Raw genomic sequence first — 15,370 nt, forward strand, 5'->3', positions numbered from 1 at the left:
GCTTAGTTGTCCGTAATTAAGGTTATACTTACCATTTGTAAATTACTGTATTTTTATTTGAAGTGTATATGGCTAATTTAACAGTGACATGAGTATATTGCTATCCCTATTTAGAGCTCACTGGCACTACCAATTAGATGGATGGCTGTGGAATCCATTACTGACCAAATCTTTACATCAGCTAGTGACGTGTGGAGCTTTGGTGTTCTCATGTGGGAGTTGTTCAATCCTAGCGTGAAGCCTTACGAACCACTAAAGAATGTTGCTGTTATAGCTGAAGTGTCTGCTGGGAAAAGGCTAGATATTCCAATGGAGTGTCCTAAAATGGTAGGAGATTTGATGCAAGCTTGCTGGATTACAGACTACACCAAGAGACCAAGCTTCCTTGTCATAGCAAACCTGTTGTGTCGCTGTATACAAGAAAAACCAACACCTACAATCACTTATCAATATCTATAAGATATAAACATGTCTTCTTACATTTTCAATTAGTTTTTGTACATGAACTGAATGCACACAAATAAGAACTGCAAAACAGTTATGGCTTTTCCCCCTTTTTATACATTGTCTTATGGAACCTTTTTGTACTTGATTTTTTATCATTACGTGGTTTAGTACCTGAATTGTGCTTCTTTTTTTTTAGAATTATGTTTTTCTTTCTGATAACCTTCTGAGGATTTTCACTAGACTTGAAAATACGTAACGTTCTCCCATCTATTTCAATGTTCTTAGCATTCTTAAGTGCAAACATAACTCCCGATTTCTCCTTGAACAAAACAAATCCAAATCCTTTACCAATTCCTGTTTTCTGATCCCTCACAACTCTCACACCATCGATCTCACCATATTGCTGAAAAGCTTCTCTCAGTTGCTCACTGGTAATTGTAAATGGTAAGTTGCCTACAAAAATGGAATGAGTGTGTTTGTGTTGTGTTGATCCACTGGCAGCATCTACTCTCAGATGTCGATCATCAATTAGGGTTCCATTAGCTTCTAGTGATTTAGTTACACTATCTTCACTTGCAAATACAACGTATGCCACTACTTCATCTTGAGCAGCTGTAGTTTCTGTGGTACTCCAGCCTCTTTTAGTTGCAATTCTCTTTGGTAACAATGCACCACTTCGTGCACAACGAAATCTTACTGATTCAATCTTGCCATATTGGCAGAATAACTTCATGAGCTGCTTCTTTGAACACGTGGTAGGGAGGTTACCTAGGAAAATTGTCCTTTCGTTTTTCTCTGCGTCTATTTCCAACTCACGCCTTGTTTTCCGTCTGGTTGTGTGTCTTAAAGTTATATCTTTTGTATCACTTGTTATTTTCTTCTTGGGTATGGTTCTGGTTTCTCGAGGTGTCCATGTCTCTTCAGCTTCTAATTTTTTGGTGCTTCCCTCTGCCTTTTTACGCGATTTCTTAGCAGTTGTTGGTGTCGTAGATTTGCCTAATGACACAAATACTGGAATAACAGTCTTGTGAGACTGAAAAATATCCGCCAAAGCCATTGCAGATTTTCTGATAGACGCGTAGGTGCTTAGTATAGCGCTTCGATTATTAATTTCGTTACTCCGGATGCAAGATGAAAGCATAAAAAGTCCCGGATAATAGGTATGGTATGTACGTATGCTGCTTTAAATGATCTGGACATTTAGTAATGTCATAGGTACGTAGTATATACTATCTATGGTAATGTTGATAATCTTTTCTAGAATATTTTCGGATCTTACGGTGTAATACGAGTCCTATCAAGACGATGTCGAGCAAGACGTTCAAACCCAAGGCTGGCCCATTGCAAATAAAGACGGGCCACAAGTGGGTTGACTACGACTTTAAAACAACCGGAGTTTACTTCCATTACTTCAAAGTAAGACAATGCAGACGCATACACGAGTTACCATTCGATTTATATACGTTCAGTCGGGAAAGGAGGTTGGTAAAGTATTTAAAAACCAGGTGAAGACAGTCAAGCCTACTGATAAGAAACACAAAGTTGGTGACTACTGTTTTGAAGTACACCACTCTGCCTCAGGATCACCATGGATATTAAGTGCTACCACACAGGTCAGTTTGACTGGGTTGGATGTTTGATGTGTATGTGTATGACTGTGACCAGGAGTGTATGAGCCGCCACCGCCTTTGGCGGCTCATAAGCTCAGGCCTGTAGAACCAGGATCAAAATCTCACGTGGCCAGACGGCTTTTTGTCTTGGTTAGACATTTATTAATTCCTTGTTTCCTGTTCCCAAAAGAATATTCTACTAGTGTGGGAGGGTGCACGTGGTTATTATTACTAAAATTTTATTTTTGAAAATAAATCAAAACACTGCAAAAACAAGCATCAGATAGCCAGCTGGCTGCCTCAGTGAAGAGATATGAACCACTTGTAGGGTCAAACAACCTGCAAACGATTGGCTTTTTAATTTGCTTGTGAAACTCCAATAAACAATCATATTTGTGTGCTGAGATGTGCTAACTTTATAGACAAATGCTGGAGGCACACAAATTACAAATAATTTCCTTATTTCTAATTATTTATAAATGCCAATTACAATAATAATTAACAATGCGGGTGACAAAACTGGGCGCTGGCGGATAACAGGGAACAAGGTAAATGTTGGGCTTATTGAGTAGGGAGAAAACGACTCTGGTCTAGTTTGAATACCCGTACTTGTTCTGGTCATACCTCTAATTGTGACATTATCTCTTCTGCACATGCTACTAGTACTGAAGGATCATGTTTCCTTCCATCCCAGCCACAGACTGAGATTGTAGAATAAGTGTGGGTATTCAAACTGGCCAGATCCCTTTTTCATCCTACCCTATAATGAAAAGAAAAAAAGCAATCCGGTCACGATCAAAAACAAATGAGGTGATTTAGATGTAAGTTTGTGCATAATCAAAAACTTGAAAGTGCCTTATGCATACTGTAAATAATAAAGCTGTATATGCTTACTATAGATTGTCAATTATCTATAACACTTTTTAAGGTGAAACAAAAGTATTTTTGTTGATTGAAAATGTGATCACAGTCCACAACCACTTGCATGGGTATATTATTAAATTGAAATTATTGAACTCTTGGTGCAACTTTTAAATGATGCTTTGCTTGTTGATCAGTAATTGTTTCAGTTAAATATAAGTATAGCTATAGTATCTACACATTTATTGTAGGTTAGAATGTGTGCTTGATGCTATATATAGGAAGATTGCATTCAGTGGATGGAATGTCTCCAGCCTGGTTCATCCAGCCAGTTAAAGGTACCGTACACTGTATATACTATGGCAAGTGCATGTGCTCAGAGGTGTCAGATTACAGTACACAAAAGCATTGGTAAATGACATTTTGGTCAGATTAGAGAGGACTCTGGTGTCGGATTAGAGAGGTTCAACTGTACCCCTATTGTTGGCCACACAGCTAGACACCCAGTAGTAATGTGCCCTCCTCAACCATCACCCACTCCTTTCAGGCTTGTGTAGTAGAAATGGTTGTACTCCATAATCTGACACAAAATTTGATTCCCTAGACTTGGAAATACATTGTTTTCGACCTTTGTAATCCAACAGAGAATAAAAGCAGCATTAAAAACAATCACAGAAAATAATTTTTAAGCAACCAATGCATTTATTAGTTGACACTAATGGAAAAAAGGCTGTAACACTTGGAAATTCTAAATTAATTCATGACTAAAACATTGTATGATCCGTTTTACTTGTGCATAATCACATAATTATACAGTGTCAGATTACATAGGTGACTTACCCTGTAATTGATAATCCAACAACCTCCTTAATCCAGCAAATTTATGGCTCCCATTGAGTGTCAGATTAGAGAGGTTTGACTGTAACTGTATAGTGACATAACCTACTCTACTGTACACAGACAAACTTAGCCTGCAAAACTACTGTAGAGCACACACCGAGAAGGGAACACATGGTTATAGGAGCGTAGCAGATACAGTAGTTGAACCTGACTTGTAAAATGTTTATGTTTACTATGAAAAGATTCGGGGCTATAGGTGCCATGCATGTGTGTGCGCACACACACATGCATGCACACACACACATGCATGCACACGCACATATGCTTACACACATGGTGCAAATCCTGCCCACTTAATTGATTAATGGGACTACAGGGTGCTTCTCTGAGTTGGTATATATATACACACGTAATAGCAGCATACTGTTAACCCATTTGCAAGTTGGTACATATTGTACGGGGGAAGGTGACATCTGCAGTATATTATTTTTATTTATAAGACAATGTACATGTATGCTACCATAGGTGTTTTGAGTTTTCAGTGTGTCCTGTATGCTAATTGTGAACAAGGTTTGAATCTGCAAGTGCTGTTATTAAATTAACCAAAGGGGTAGGGGCAACCAGAATCAATTCTGTAATAATAACTTAAAACTTGTGGTTGTTTTTATTGAAAGTTGTCATCTGAGATGTTTATTGCTACTGTATCAATGTTTTGATACATGTGAAACATTTTATAGTCATGGAAATGGATTTAATTTTGGCAGATGTACCAACTTTCACCATACTATAAATTCCTTACCTATTGAGTCCGCCTATTGGTATAGTTAAGTAACAAATTGCCAAATATGTTTCCTTCTATAATAAACCATGTACCATATAGAGGGAAACTTTGGTGGGAGGAGACTTTGGTGATTTTGGCGATTCACTACAATTCGCCAAAGTTTAAGCTGCCAATTACTTGTAGCGCCTGAGATTGGCTATATAGGTTGAGGGCCAAAGTTTAAGCCGCCAAATGCAATTTACAATGTAGCTTGCTATTCGCCAAAGTTTACCCTCACCAAAGTTTCCTCTATACGGTATGCAGTACCTATATAGATTGACTTGCTTGTAATGAAGTGTCTGTTAATTTGCACTTCATTAATGCAGTATCTATAAACAGTAATCACATGTATATTAGACCAAAGAGAAAGAGTTCACTACCTGTAGAATGGATGAAATAGTATTTATCTCCACACTTCATCAGCTAGCTATGTATTTTAATTTTGGGGAGTTTATTTTTTTAAGGATACTCATGTAGAAGCCCTAGGTATGTTCATGCAATTTATGCACTTTATTAATTCTTGTGTGGCACTACATGGATTTTAGTGTTGCACCGATATGCATATTTTCACTTTTATCGATACCGATGTTTCACTCATTCCTGTAGCCGATATGCCGATATTTACCGATATTCTTCTATTCTGTAGGTTAGGGGAGAAGGAGCAAAAATCATCTAAAGTTTATGTGCGTGTATAACATTAGTTGAAATAATTTAATTACTTGCGTGGGCGGCCAATTCTACAATGTTTGCTACCAGTGTGCCACTAACCCCTTACATGGAAATGAAAGCCAAGTAGTTATAAAACACCTAAGTCAGCTTCTCAAACGGAGTTTTGGTGGGATTCCAGACCCTTTCCAAATAGTGATTGGTTGATTGCGTGGGCGGCCGATAAATATACACAGCCTATTATAGCCTTGCAGCCACACTATTCACACATAAAAAAGCTTAAATAGTTATAAACAGGTACAGCAAATAAATGTTTACCACTTACCACTGCATTCACTGCTTTCTTTTAATACTGTCACATGTTTATTACTGTCGTTAATGATTGATTGTGGGTTTAGGTTATCGGCAAATAACTTCCTCTTTGTAGCCGATACCGATACTTGCAAAATCACCTTATATCGGCTGTTACCGATTATTCAACCGATTATCGGTGCAACTCTAATGGATTTAATAAGCAACTGATCATATGTTAAGCCACGCAGATGGTCTATTATGGATTTGAGTCCCCCTAAGTGGTAACAATGCCATTGCCTTCAGGCTATAGCATAATATGTATGGGTATTCCCGTATAGGGCAGCTATTGTGTATGGTATGTCACACTTTATGAATCAAATACATGTACTGTTTTTGTAAGCACAAGTTTAAGGGGGCACGCTACTAATTCCTATGGCTTCACCTGAAAATTTCTGCTTTCTACTGATCCCTGCTTGCTATCCATTATTTTTTGTATCAGATGCATTTATAGCACTAAGAAATGATCATCTCCAGTTAAAAATACTCACTAAAAGTTTCAGCTTTGTGTTTAAGACCAAAATATTGTAGAAACCTACACAGTTATGGAATTTTTGAAACTAGTCTCTCAGTTTTAGTTCTATGGCGTTCAAACTTTATAATCTGCTACCTAAGTGGATTTGTAACAAAAGTATGGAAGCAATTTTTGGAATTTCTTTTTCAAATTAGCTGTGGAATTCTCAATATTTGTAAGAAAAAATTGATTCGGTTTTCTGGTGCTCTAGTAGTCGGGTAATAACATCATACAAAAATCTGGTTCCATACTTTTCAAGATAATACTATGACAAGCCTCTGCAAAAATTTTAGAGAGTTTCATCATCAGCTGTAGAAGAAGAATCAATTTTACTGAAAAATGACAATTGTACCATATTTTACACATGCTTTGAAGATTTTTACTCAGATTTGCACTAAACAGATGTTCAAGGCCTCAACTACAACATCAGTTATTGATCAGTCAGATAATAGTGTCTTTGTAAGCTATAGAGCTTCACATAAAGACATGTTTTAAACCCACGGAAGCCATAGGACATAGTTTCCTGCCCCCTTAAGAAGAAATTAGGGATTTTAAGTTTGATTAGGGATCATAGAAAAAAAAAGTAGGGAAACAAGGGAGGTCGCCTATACCTGCAGATCGATACACTACTGAACATTTAATCCCTAATTCAGTCTTGGTGTTGGGGTATATACTGAATTAGGGATTAAATGTTCACTAGTATATCTGCAGGTGTAGGCGACCTCCCTTGTTTTCATACTTTTTTTTCTTTGATCCCTAATCGAATTTAAAATTCCAAAGTTTTCTTAAACTTGTTTGTTTACTTTTTTGAAACATTACTATGACTGGTGAACCCATGCTTCTACTGCATAAAAAGAAAGGATGGCGCCAGAATTAATGTTTTCATCTGAACGCGCTCCCCAGATATCAAATACTGCTTCAAAAGTGCAGTGGTCCCTATGCTTCGTTTTCAGCTATGTTCAGCCTGTTACAGAGTGCTACAGATGAAAAACAGTAGAAGAAGACTTCAAGAAGTGCCTCTGCAACAATCCAGTCACCACGAAAATATGACGATTTGCACACCCCCAACTATCAATTACTGCCTCGAAAGTGCAGTGGCTTATGTTCAGCCCGTTACAAAGCGTCACAAGCAAAGAACAGTATTAGAATCATATCTGCAATCAATCCAGTCACCACGGAAAATACGGACGATTCCCCTTTTACAAATGTACTGTAGGGAAGCCATGCATCGCGCTACCACGAATCAACGTCTTTGGCTGTCAGCAAAAGAAATGGGACACAAAGGAGGACAAAGGTAAGTCTATGATGCGTGCATTGTACATGCTGCTGTATGCCAAAAGGCACATCTTGGGACGAAGCAACATTGAACAGTGAAAAAATCAAGCCCATAGCCTTAGCCGTTATCGAGTTACGCTTGCCTGAAGGCAGGCAGGCAGTAGAAAATTCCATTGAATAATTTAAAAAAAAAATTTTGTAACAATTTATCGGAAACCTTTTTTGGATCATACTGATGGCACTTTTGGGCTTGGTTATACCTAACCAATACTGCCAAGGTGCCAGGATGGAGTTGTGAAGCTGGTTTTTGGGTGAATTTTTTGGTTTGGAAAACCCAAATCTCCATGATCCCTAAAATGCAGTACTACCGTACTGTATGATAGCTGCACCATTTTCAGATGTAATCTATCCTCACCTTTTCTTTACAACAGCTTGGTAATGCAATATGAGAGGTGTATGGAATTCAAATGACAAACTGATTAACTGATATCAGAAAAGTGTAACTTAATTGATAGTACAGTTGCTATATGTTGCTAGGTGTTTCTACAATTATAGACATTGTTTGGCATGATGTTTCCATTGTTGGACATGGCATGTTTAATTTCCCCTTAATTAATTTGTTATTCTTTGTGAGGGCTGTGTATAGTCCCTTACATCTTTTTGGGTTGTTATGACATCTGTGATGCACTGTTAATTGTTAATTAGATGACTTACAGGAGGGTGGTATCCATATTACTGTAATGTCCATGAATGGGTTCAGGGTATGCAGTACATTAGTGTCCTGTGACATATGCACCTGGTAGTCCAGTCCAGTGTTTGTACCTTCCCAAATCGTACAGTGTTTACAGTAGTAATACATTATGTGGTTTGCATTTGCACTTACTTGTTTCAACCGGAAACCAGACTCACAATACTTTGTGGTATATTAGCAGTATTGGGTAGGTATAACCAAACCCAAAAGTGCTTTCAGTGTGACCTGAAATGCTTCCAAGTTAATTGCTATGACTTTTTTTAAGAATTTGCTACAGACTGACTAACTCCTTGCCTGTCTGATACCTTCAGACAGACGTTTCTCTAAGGCTATGGGCTTTCTGTTACTGTAGATGTTGCTTTAGTCCAGCAGGTGTGTTTGGAATACCACAGTACATACAATGCGTGCAACAGTACATACAAGGTGTGCACCATGAACATTTCTTAGTGTGCCGTTCCTTTAAGCTGACAGCAAAAGTTGTCAATTTGTGATAGAGCATAGTGGCTTCCCTGTGCTTTACAATGGGAATCATCTCTTTTCTGTAGTGGCTGTATTGCTTGGTGAGGCACTTCTCGTACTAATGCTGTGTAGCAGACTTGTAGCTGAAAATTAAGTGTAATGCCACTTCTTTTGCACTTACTTGATAGTTGGGTTCAGACCCAAATTAATTTTATGATATGTCTGGAACCATTTGATGCAGTATGCATGGGTTTACCATTCATGATTATACTACAGTAAACAAACAAACAAACATAATGATTTTAAGTTTTATTAGTGATCATAGAAATAAAAATGAATTATGAGCCTGAGGTTGCCCACACCGGCAGGTACACCCCTGTATACTAGAAGACATATATTACTAGCTATTTTAAAAATTCAATATTTCTAAAGGAAGTAGGGGTTGATGTACATGCTACAAAAAGTAAGGAAACAAGCTCAAAAATGTGTTACAGTTAAAATGAGAAATGATCCAGCAGTAAAAAGTAAGAAAACAAGATTAGATGACTACTTGCTAAAATGAGACACACTTTAATGCCTACTTTTGGCTAGCATTTTGAAATGAGACCATCAAATTAGTAGGGATTAAAGTGTGTCTCATTTTAGCAAGTAGTCATCTAATCTTGTTTTCTTACTTTTTACTTCTGGATCATTTCTCATTTCAACTGTAACATTTTGAGCTTGTTTCCTTACTTTTTGTAACATGTACATCAACCCCTACTTCCTTTTGAAGTATTGAATTTTTAAATAGCTAGTTTGTTAATTTTTTTTGGTCTAACTAGCTAGCTATATTATACTCTTTTTGTTTTCCACACAGTATAAATATCACTTAAAGCAGCATTTTACCTTAGTACGCAATAAGCGCATCTAAAAATAATTATCGTCTTGTCTTTTAAAGCTATTACAGCAACTGTTTAAGGCTTCAGCTGCATTCCTAATAGCTAAATGTTGATGATTTTACAGTAAAACATCGTTAGAGAGTCCACCATTATAAGAGTGGAACCCTTGTTATTAGAAGTCTGGATCCCGAAGTAGATCCACCCCTCAAAGACATTATTAGCTAGTTACCTCACAAAAAGACGACTACCCAATTATTAAATGCTAGAGACAACTCCTTGGGTACTACACCCGTTCACCCTCATCTTACGCACACGCATTCACACTTTGTTAAAATCACGTGTTTGGGTTGTGGCATGCGCTGCAACTATTAAGTGTCGCAATTATTAATTATCCTTCTAGAGGAACAAAGATGCGGATGAATGATGAACGCAAACAACATGGTGCAGTGGACAGAACGTAATCGTAACAACAGATTCGTGAATCCGACGTCGTTACCTTGACTGTCTGAAATTTCTGGAGCCGTACACCTAGCGCAACCAGGCCTTACAGCAGGCAGGCTGGCAGGCAAAACGTAGGTGAATTTCGAAATTATTAAAACTCACTGTACATCGAAACATTCGAATTTTCACTTCGTTTACCCAAGGTACAGCATCATTATAACAGTACTAATGCATTCCAGGTGGTTTTTTTTGGGTAAAACTTATTGCAAGGCCATTTTTTGAGGTGCGAAAATCCACGAAACCATATGATTTCATACCAACCCCTACTATACAGTACTATCGTACTGTATGATACACCTGTATGATTAAAGTACGGATTAAATGTCCACTAGTATATGCAGGTGTAGGCGACCTCATTACTTTTTTTTCTGTGATCCCTAATCAAACTTAATTGAATTTCTTTTCTAGTGCACTATATCCCCCTGTAACTGCAAGTGTAGGCAACCCTAAACTTGGATAGTTCCTACTTATGTTTGTATGTGTGTGTTTGTGAGGCGGCGTACTGTAGCCAAGTGGCAGCATTGGCCTGTTTATCAAAAGGTTCTAGGATTGATGCCCAGTTATGTATGTCAAGTTGTTGTTGTGAGCAAGAAACTCTACCCAGCTGTATAATGGTTACCTGGTGTTAACTGGGAAAGCCAATTCCCAACTGTCCTTGTCTGGTTTAGCAGTGTTAGGGGTTGTTGTGAAACTTTGGGATACGTGGCTTCTCTTCATGAGTCCTGGACAGTTCTCCTGCTGGTTGCTAGTCCTACTCCAAGAGGATACACGTAAGACTCACGTGCCTGAGTGGTGCACAGGCATCTTGCTGGGAAGTGTTTTGCAGAGCTGCTGGGGACTTTGCTTTTACTGTGTATGTGTGTGTGCACGTAGGTCATTATTACATCTGTAAATCATGGGCATGTGTTGTTGGGTACAAATTTATGTACATATATACAGTACATTGCTGTATTTGCATGTACTAATTTTTATCACACATGCAGATTTATTCTCTATGCAACTTCGTTTTACGTTTTGGTTGGTTGATTTAGGCACCTGCTCCTTCTGAAATGCCTCCTTCTTCCCAGTACCCGCCTTCATCACCTCAGTACCCACCCTCATCAATGCAGTACCCGCCCACACATCAAGGTTACCCACAGTCACAAATGGGATATCCTCCTGTACAGATGGGGTATCAGCAGCATCCTGGTGCTTTTAGTGGTAACAGCTTACATGAATCACTTAACATGGCGAGTTTTAGACAACAATTACATCCGGTAAGCTACTATACTATTAGAGTGATGCTGTATTTGCAGACTATGTGTGTGTGTGTGTGTGTGTGCATGCGTCCATGCGTGGGTGTGCTTATTTTCGGGTGTTTTGAAGAGGATCCCTACAAACCAAGGCCTGTCATTCTCAAATGTAACTTTTCCTTCACGTGATCAAATATTTTTGGCATAGATGCATATTCTTTGAGTTCTGCTATAGTATATATAATTGTAGTGGTTAAGCAGTACGTATCATTATTGCAAGTCAATAGCCAGTAAACAGCTGATCCTCCAGAATAGCCTTATTGGTATTCTATTAGTCAAATCAATACCTCTCTAGGAAACTATCAATTGGTGTTGAATAAAGTTCTAAAGATTGAAATGTTGATTCTAATACACTGCATTTTGTACAGTAATGTACATTACATTTTTGTCAGAATACTCCATACAATGGAGATGCCCTCAATCATTCATTTACTGGTGGTCAAATTGGAGCAGCTACCATCCAGCAACCAACCTCAACCATGAGGCCACCACCTCAATCACGTTTAACACACTCTGTTCCAACTGACATGTCAAGAGAGCAGTTTATGAATCAATCAATGTCACAACAACGTGGTTCTGTACCTAATGATTATGTGCAGCTACCAACTATACCAAGTACAGCTGAAAAGTCTGAAGAGCCACCACTAATTGTAGGGGACCATCAGTTGCCTTCACGTGTTCTTGGAAGGTATGTTTCTGTGTGTGTTTGCCTGTGTGAGTGTCTGTGTACATGTGGATAATAAATGATTGATTGTTTCTCCTGCACTTTGCAGATCTAGTACATTTCCTGCCAGAGGACCATCTAGCTATATGTACCAGCAACAACCTCAACATCAAGAATATGCACAACCTGTTTCCCCTAAGCCACAAGGGCAAAATATAGACACCGGCTATGTATCTCTGCGTCCACCATTAGTCACTCGTGCTACAATGCCTCTGCTCCAAACGCAACTGAGCGAAGATCAGTATATACCAATGAATGGAGGCAATAGTCCTTCTCCAGCTAATGTCTATGAACGACCTCACAGGTGAAAATTTGTATAGTAGCCCTCCATTATTTTACTCATAATGTGATAATTAGAATGGCTTTTTGGGGGGTATAATAAGATGATGTATACAACATACATTTTTAGGGTATGGTTTTGGTATCATTCATGCATGCATGCATGTTCATCTCTTAGCTAGAAGTCTTTCTATTCAAGTACCAGCAAGACAAGTTCCACTCACTGTAATTATTTTGTTATTGTTGCTGTGCAGACCTAACAATCCTGTACAACCTGGTGGTGTACCTCCAAGACCACCCACACGGCCACTTCACACATTGTCTACTGAAGACATGTCAGCAAGACTTGATAGTTGTGATGGTAACTACTATGAACAAATGACCTCTCCAAATTACGTTGATCCTAAAGAGCTGAACCCCAAGAATCAGGGAGAGGAGGAGGCGTACAGGTACAGATTCCATGTTGAATGTATGATAAGTCTATATTCACAAAGTTTGAGACCCTATATTCACAAAGTTTGAGACCCTCACAATTTTGTTATGTTGAATTTTAAATCAGGACTTCGATATTTGTATGAGGCTTACCTCAGTATTTTTGTAGTACTGTGGTTACTGTAATATTTGACACGCACATTTTTTGTGAGTGTGTGCTAATACCAGTTCAGTGAATTATTGAGTAATGCACATGCGTATGTACCAGCCTGTTAGTATATTCTTCAAACATGATAATATATTATGTGCATGCAGCAGTATACATTCTTACTTTTGTTCAGCCCACCTCCTCCTCTACCAGCTAAACCTGACAGGAATACAAGTGGTTCAGATGACTTTCGATATTTCTCCACTGAGCAGGTCCGCATGCTAGCTGAAATGTTCAAGCAGGTAGCTGGAATGAAAGAAGGAGAAGGCTCTCCTGTGCCACCACGACGTGTTAAAAAGCAGCTTTCAAGTACAGATTTAAGTAAGGAAGAAAATGTAGCTGCACTATTGTGTGTCATTTTGATCCCTCACAGATACAGTGCTCAGGAAGACCTCAGCTGCAATCCCTGATCAAATGTTAGTATATAGTCATTGTTGTCTTCTGTGTTGGTCATGGTAGGCTGATTTAATGCAACACTTTATTCATTGTTGTTCTGTTTTGATGGTACAGACTGGACCAAGATGATCAGTACATAGTTGGTCAAGATTATTCCAGCCGAAAGTGGGCACGCGCCCGTAAGTACCATAATACTGTACTTTTGATTTACAATTGTATACCAATTATCCTCTAATAATTTTTCTGCTTTTATACAGTACTTATTGCTGCATAATGATTTCTCTAATAAAATTGTGTTCATCAGTTGCAACTAACTGTTAAGAATAGCTTTATAAAAGGAATTTATTTCATATGGTCTTGTGTACATTTCAATTAAAATAATATATTTCCATACTTTGTATAGCAGTGCCATTGTCTGTAACTGCATATTTCGTTTAACTACAAACCAACTGTCACTTTCAATTTTTGGCACAGTTTTTTTGCCAATCATGTACAACCAAGTGTATAGCTTAATGAGGCATGCATTGATAATACGTTAGTAACACACAGAAATGACACACTTTACTTTCATTGGAGCATTGATCATTTAAAAAACATTTTAATGTAAACAATTTGACTTCATGTTTGAACAGGTTGTAGCCTTCTCACATATAGAGACTGCCAGGCCATGCTTAAACATGTAATTAAAGCATTACTGTGAGTGGTATATAAAAAAATATCGCACGTAAAAGAGTGGGCGAGAGACAAATGTAGCACAAGGCAAAGCTGAGTCAAGTTGAACAAGACCACATGCAAAACTTTCCAAGTACCCTTGAAACAGACAACTTTATTGAATTTGGTTAAATTAGCCTTGAAACAAAATAATTTGTTCTAGATAATGATTGGACATAACTTGGAACTCCTCTAGACTCTTTCTCCTAGCTCTGAAGTACTTTCTTCTGTCTTTTTGCCTATGCAAAGTGCTGTAACTCCATATAGCACTGCATGCGCTGTCATTGTGTATATACTGTAGCACTGCAGTTACATAAACTGTTCTGTATCACAAATAATTGCACTGTTCCTTTTTTTCACTTTGATTTTTCACTCAAAGTTTTCAATAATGATTTGCTGCTGCATACCAAGTGAAACACACACATTTGTGGTTGTGGAACAAACCGTACATGTGAAAAGAAGTTGTATGTGTGTATCATGTATTGTATACTGTGATTATTATTATACGTATTGTTTAGCATCTATTCCACATCATAAACCATTGGATAATCTTGCTGATAATATTGATGATCCAATCTACCAAATGCAAAAGGATGCATTCACCATAAGCAAGGAGTCACTGTCAGATTTTAAGAAAATTGGCAAAGGTACTATGAAAGCCAAATTGTTACTAGTAAATATTTGTGCATGTGCTATGTATCAATTTATGTTGTCTGTTAATTTTTTTTTTAGCTAGGTCTTAGCTAATAATGCAGTACTTTATTGGTAACTGATTATGGATTGAATTCCACAGGTCAGTATGGAGAGGTACAGTCAGCATTATACAGGCCATCACCTGGTTCAGCTCCTATCAAAGTGGCTGTAAAGAAAACTAAAGTGAGTTTCTATAGATTAGCAGTGTGTGATAGTGTTGATGTTTGTGTTAACAATTTACTTGCATATCACAAAACAGTATCTTAACAACTCAAAATGTTATAGCTCTATAAAAGAAGTATTTTCCATTAAAAAAAAAAAAACAAAGTTAGTAATAACTTGTACATTGATGGGCTGCACATCATACAGTAGGAGTTTCCCAAAGCTATGCCTTAAGAACGACCCCAAACCTTTCCAACAAGTTTCCATGGAATTTTTAAAAATTCCTATTCAAATTTTCTACTAACTGATTAACTGATACTTTCAACCAAGCCTAACTCAACAATGGATAAGGCTACATACAGGCTTGGTTTTTTAACTGTTTGACGTTGCTTTATCCTGAGATGTGCCCTTTTGCCAAGCGCAGTACAGGTGCATGTGCAATACACTGTGCATGTGTCACGGACTTACCTTTGTTCTCCTTTGTCTCCCAGCAATGCAGT

General features: G+C 37.9%; 3 protein-coding genes across 6 annotated transcripts in view; 2 read left to right on the plus strand and 1 right to left on the minus strand.

The window, feature by feature from the left end:
• LOC136258092 (uncharacterized) overlaps positions 1 to 623 on the plus strand; it is a 15,038-nt gene extending 14,415 nt beyond the window's left edge. For all 3 annotated transcript variants that reach the window (XM_066051393.1, XM_066051392.1, XM_066051394.1), the window contains one exon: positions 115 to 623. In XM_066051393.1, the coding sequence (XP_065907465.1) occupies positions 115 to 459 (345 nt within the window). In that variant the 3' untranslated portion in view covers positions 460 to 623. The remainder of the gene's footprint in view (positions 1 to 114) is intronic.
• LOC136258095 (RNA-binding protein 34-like) lies at positions 455 to 1,563 on the minus strand. Its single transcript, XM_066051398.1, has 2 exons — positions 1,264 to 1,563; positions 455 to 1,215 (listed from the first exon to the last, which is right to left on the minus strand). The coding sequence occupies exons 1-2, from the start codon at positions 1,502 to 1,504 to the stop codon at positions 539 to 541; spliced, it is 918 nt and encodes a 305-aa protein (XP_065907470.1). The 5' UTR covers positions 1,505 to 1,563; the 3' UTR covers positions 455 to 538.
• The window catches only part of LOC136258090 (uncharacterized), a 27,128-nt gene continuing 13,227 nt past the window's right edge, over positions 1,470 to 15,370 (plus strand). Inside the window, exons 1-13 of one of the 2 annotated variants that reach the window (XM_066051390.1) lie at positions 1,470 to 1,607; positions 1,709 to 1,863; positions 1,917 to 2,060; positions 3,200 to 3,256; positions 11,005 to 11,229; positions 11,658 to 11,953; positions 12,039 to 12,293; positions 12,523 to 12,717; positions 13,042 to 13,229; positions 13,282 to 13,324; positions 13,419 to 13,483; positions 14,534 to 14,662; positions 14,809 to 14,891. In XM_066051390.1, the coding sequence (XP_065907462.1) occupies positions 1,753 to 1,863; positions 1,917 to 2,060; positions 3,200 to 3,256; positions 11,005 to 11,229; positions 11,658 to 11,953; positions 12,039 to 12,293; positions 12,523 to 12,717; positions 13,042 to 13,229; positions 13,282 to 13,324; positions 13,419 to 13,483; positions 14,534 to 14,662; positions 14,809 to 14,891 (1,791 nt within the window). In that variant the 5' untranslated portion in view covers positions 1,470 to 1,607; positions 1,709 to 1,752. Of the gene's footprint in view, positions 1,663 to 1,708; positions 1,864 to 1,916; positions 2,061 to 3,199; positions 3,257 to 11,004; positions 11,230 to 11,657; positions 11,954 to 12,038; positions 12,294 to 12,522; positions 12,718 to 13,041; positions 13,230 to 13,281; positions 13,325 to 13,418; positions 13,484 to 14,533; positions 14,663 to 14,808; positions 14,892 to 15,370 lie in introns of both variants that reach the window. The other variant, XM_066051389.1, reaches the window with a different exon arrangement.

This window comes from Dysidea avara, chromosome 6, assembly GCF_963678975.1.
Source record: "Dysidea avara chromosome 6, odDysAvar1.4, whole genome shotgun sequence".
Classification (NCBI taxonomy): Eukaryota; Metazoa; Porifera; class Demospongiae; order Dictyoceratida; family Dysideidae; genus Dysidea; species Dysidea avara.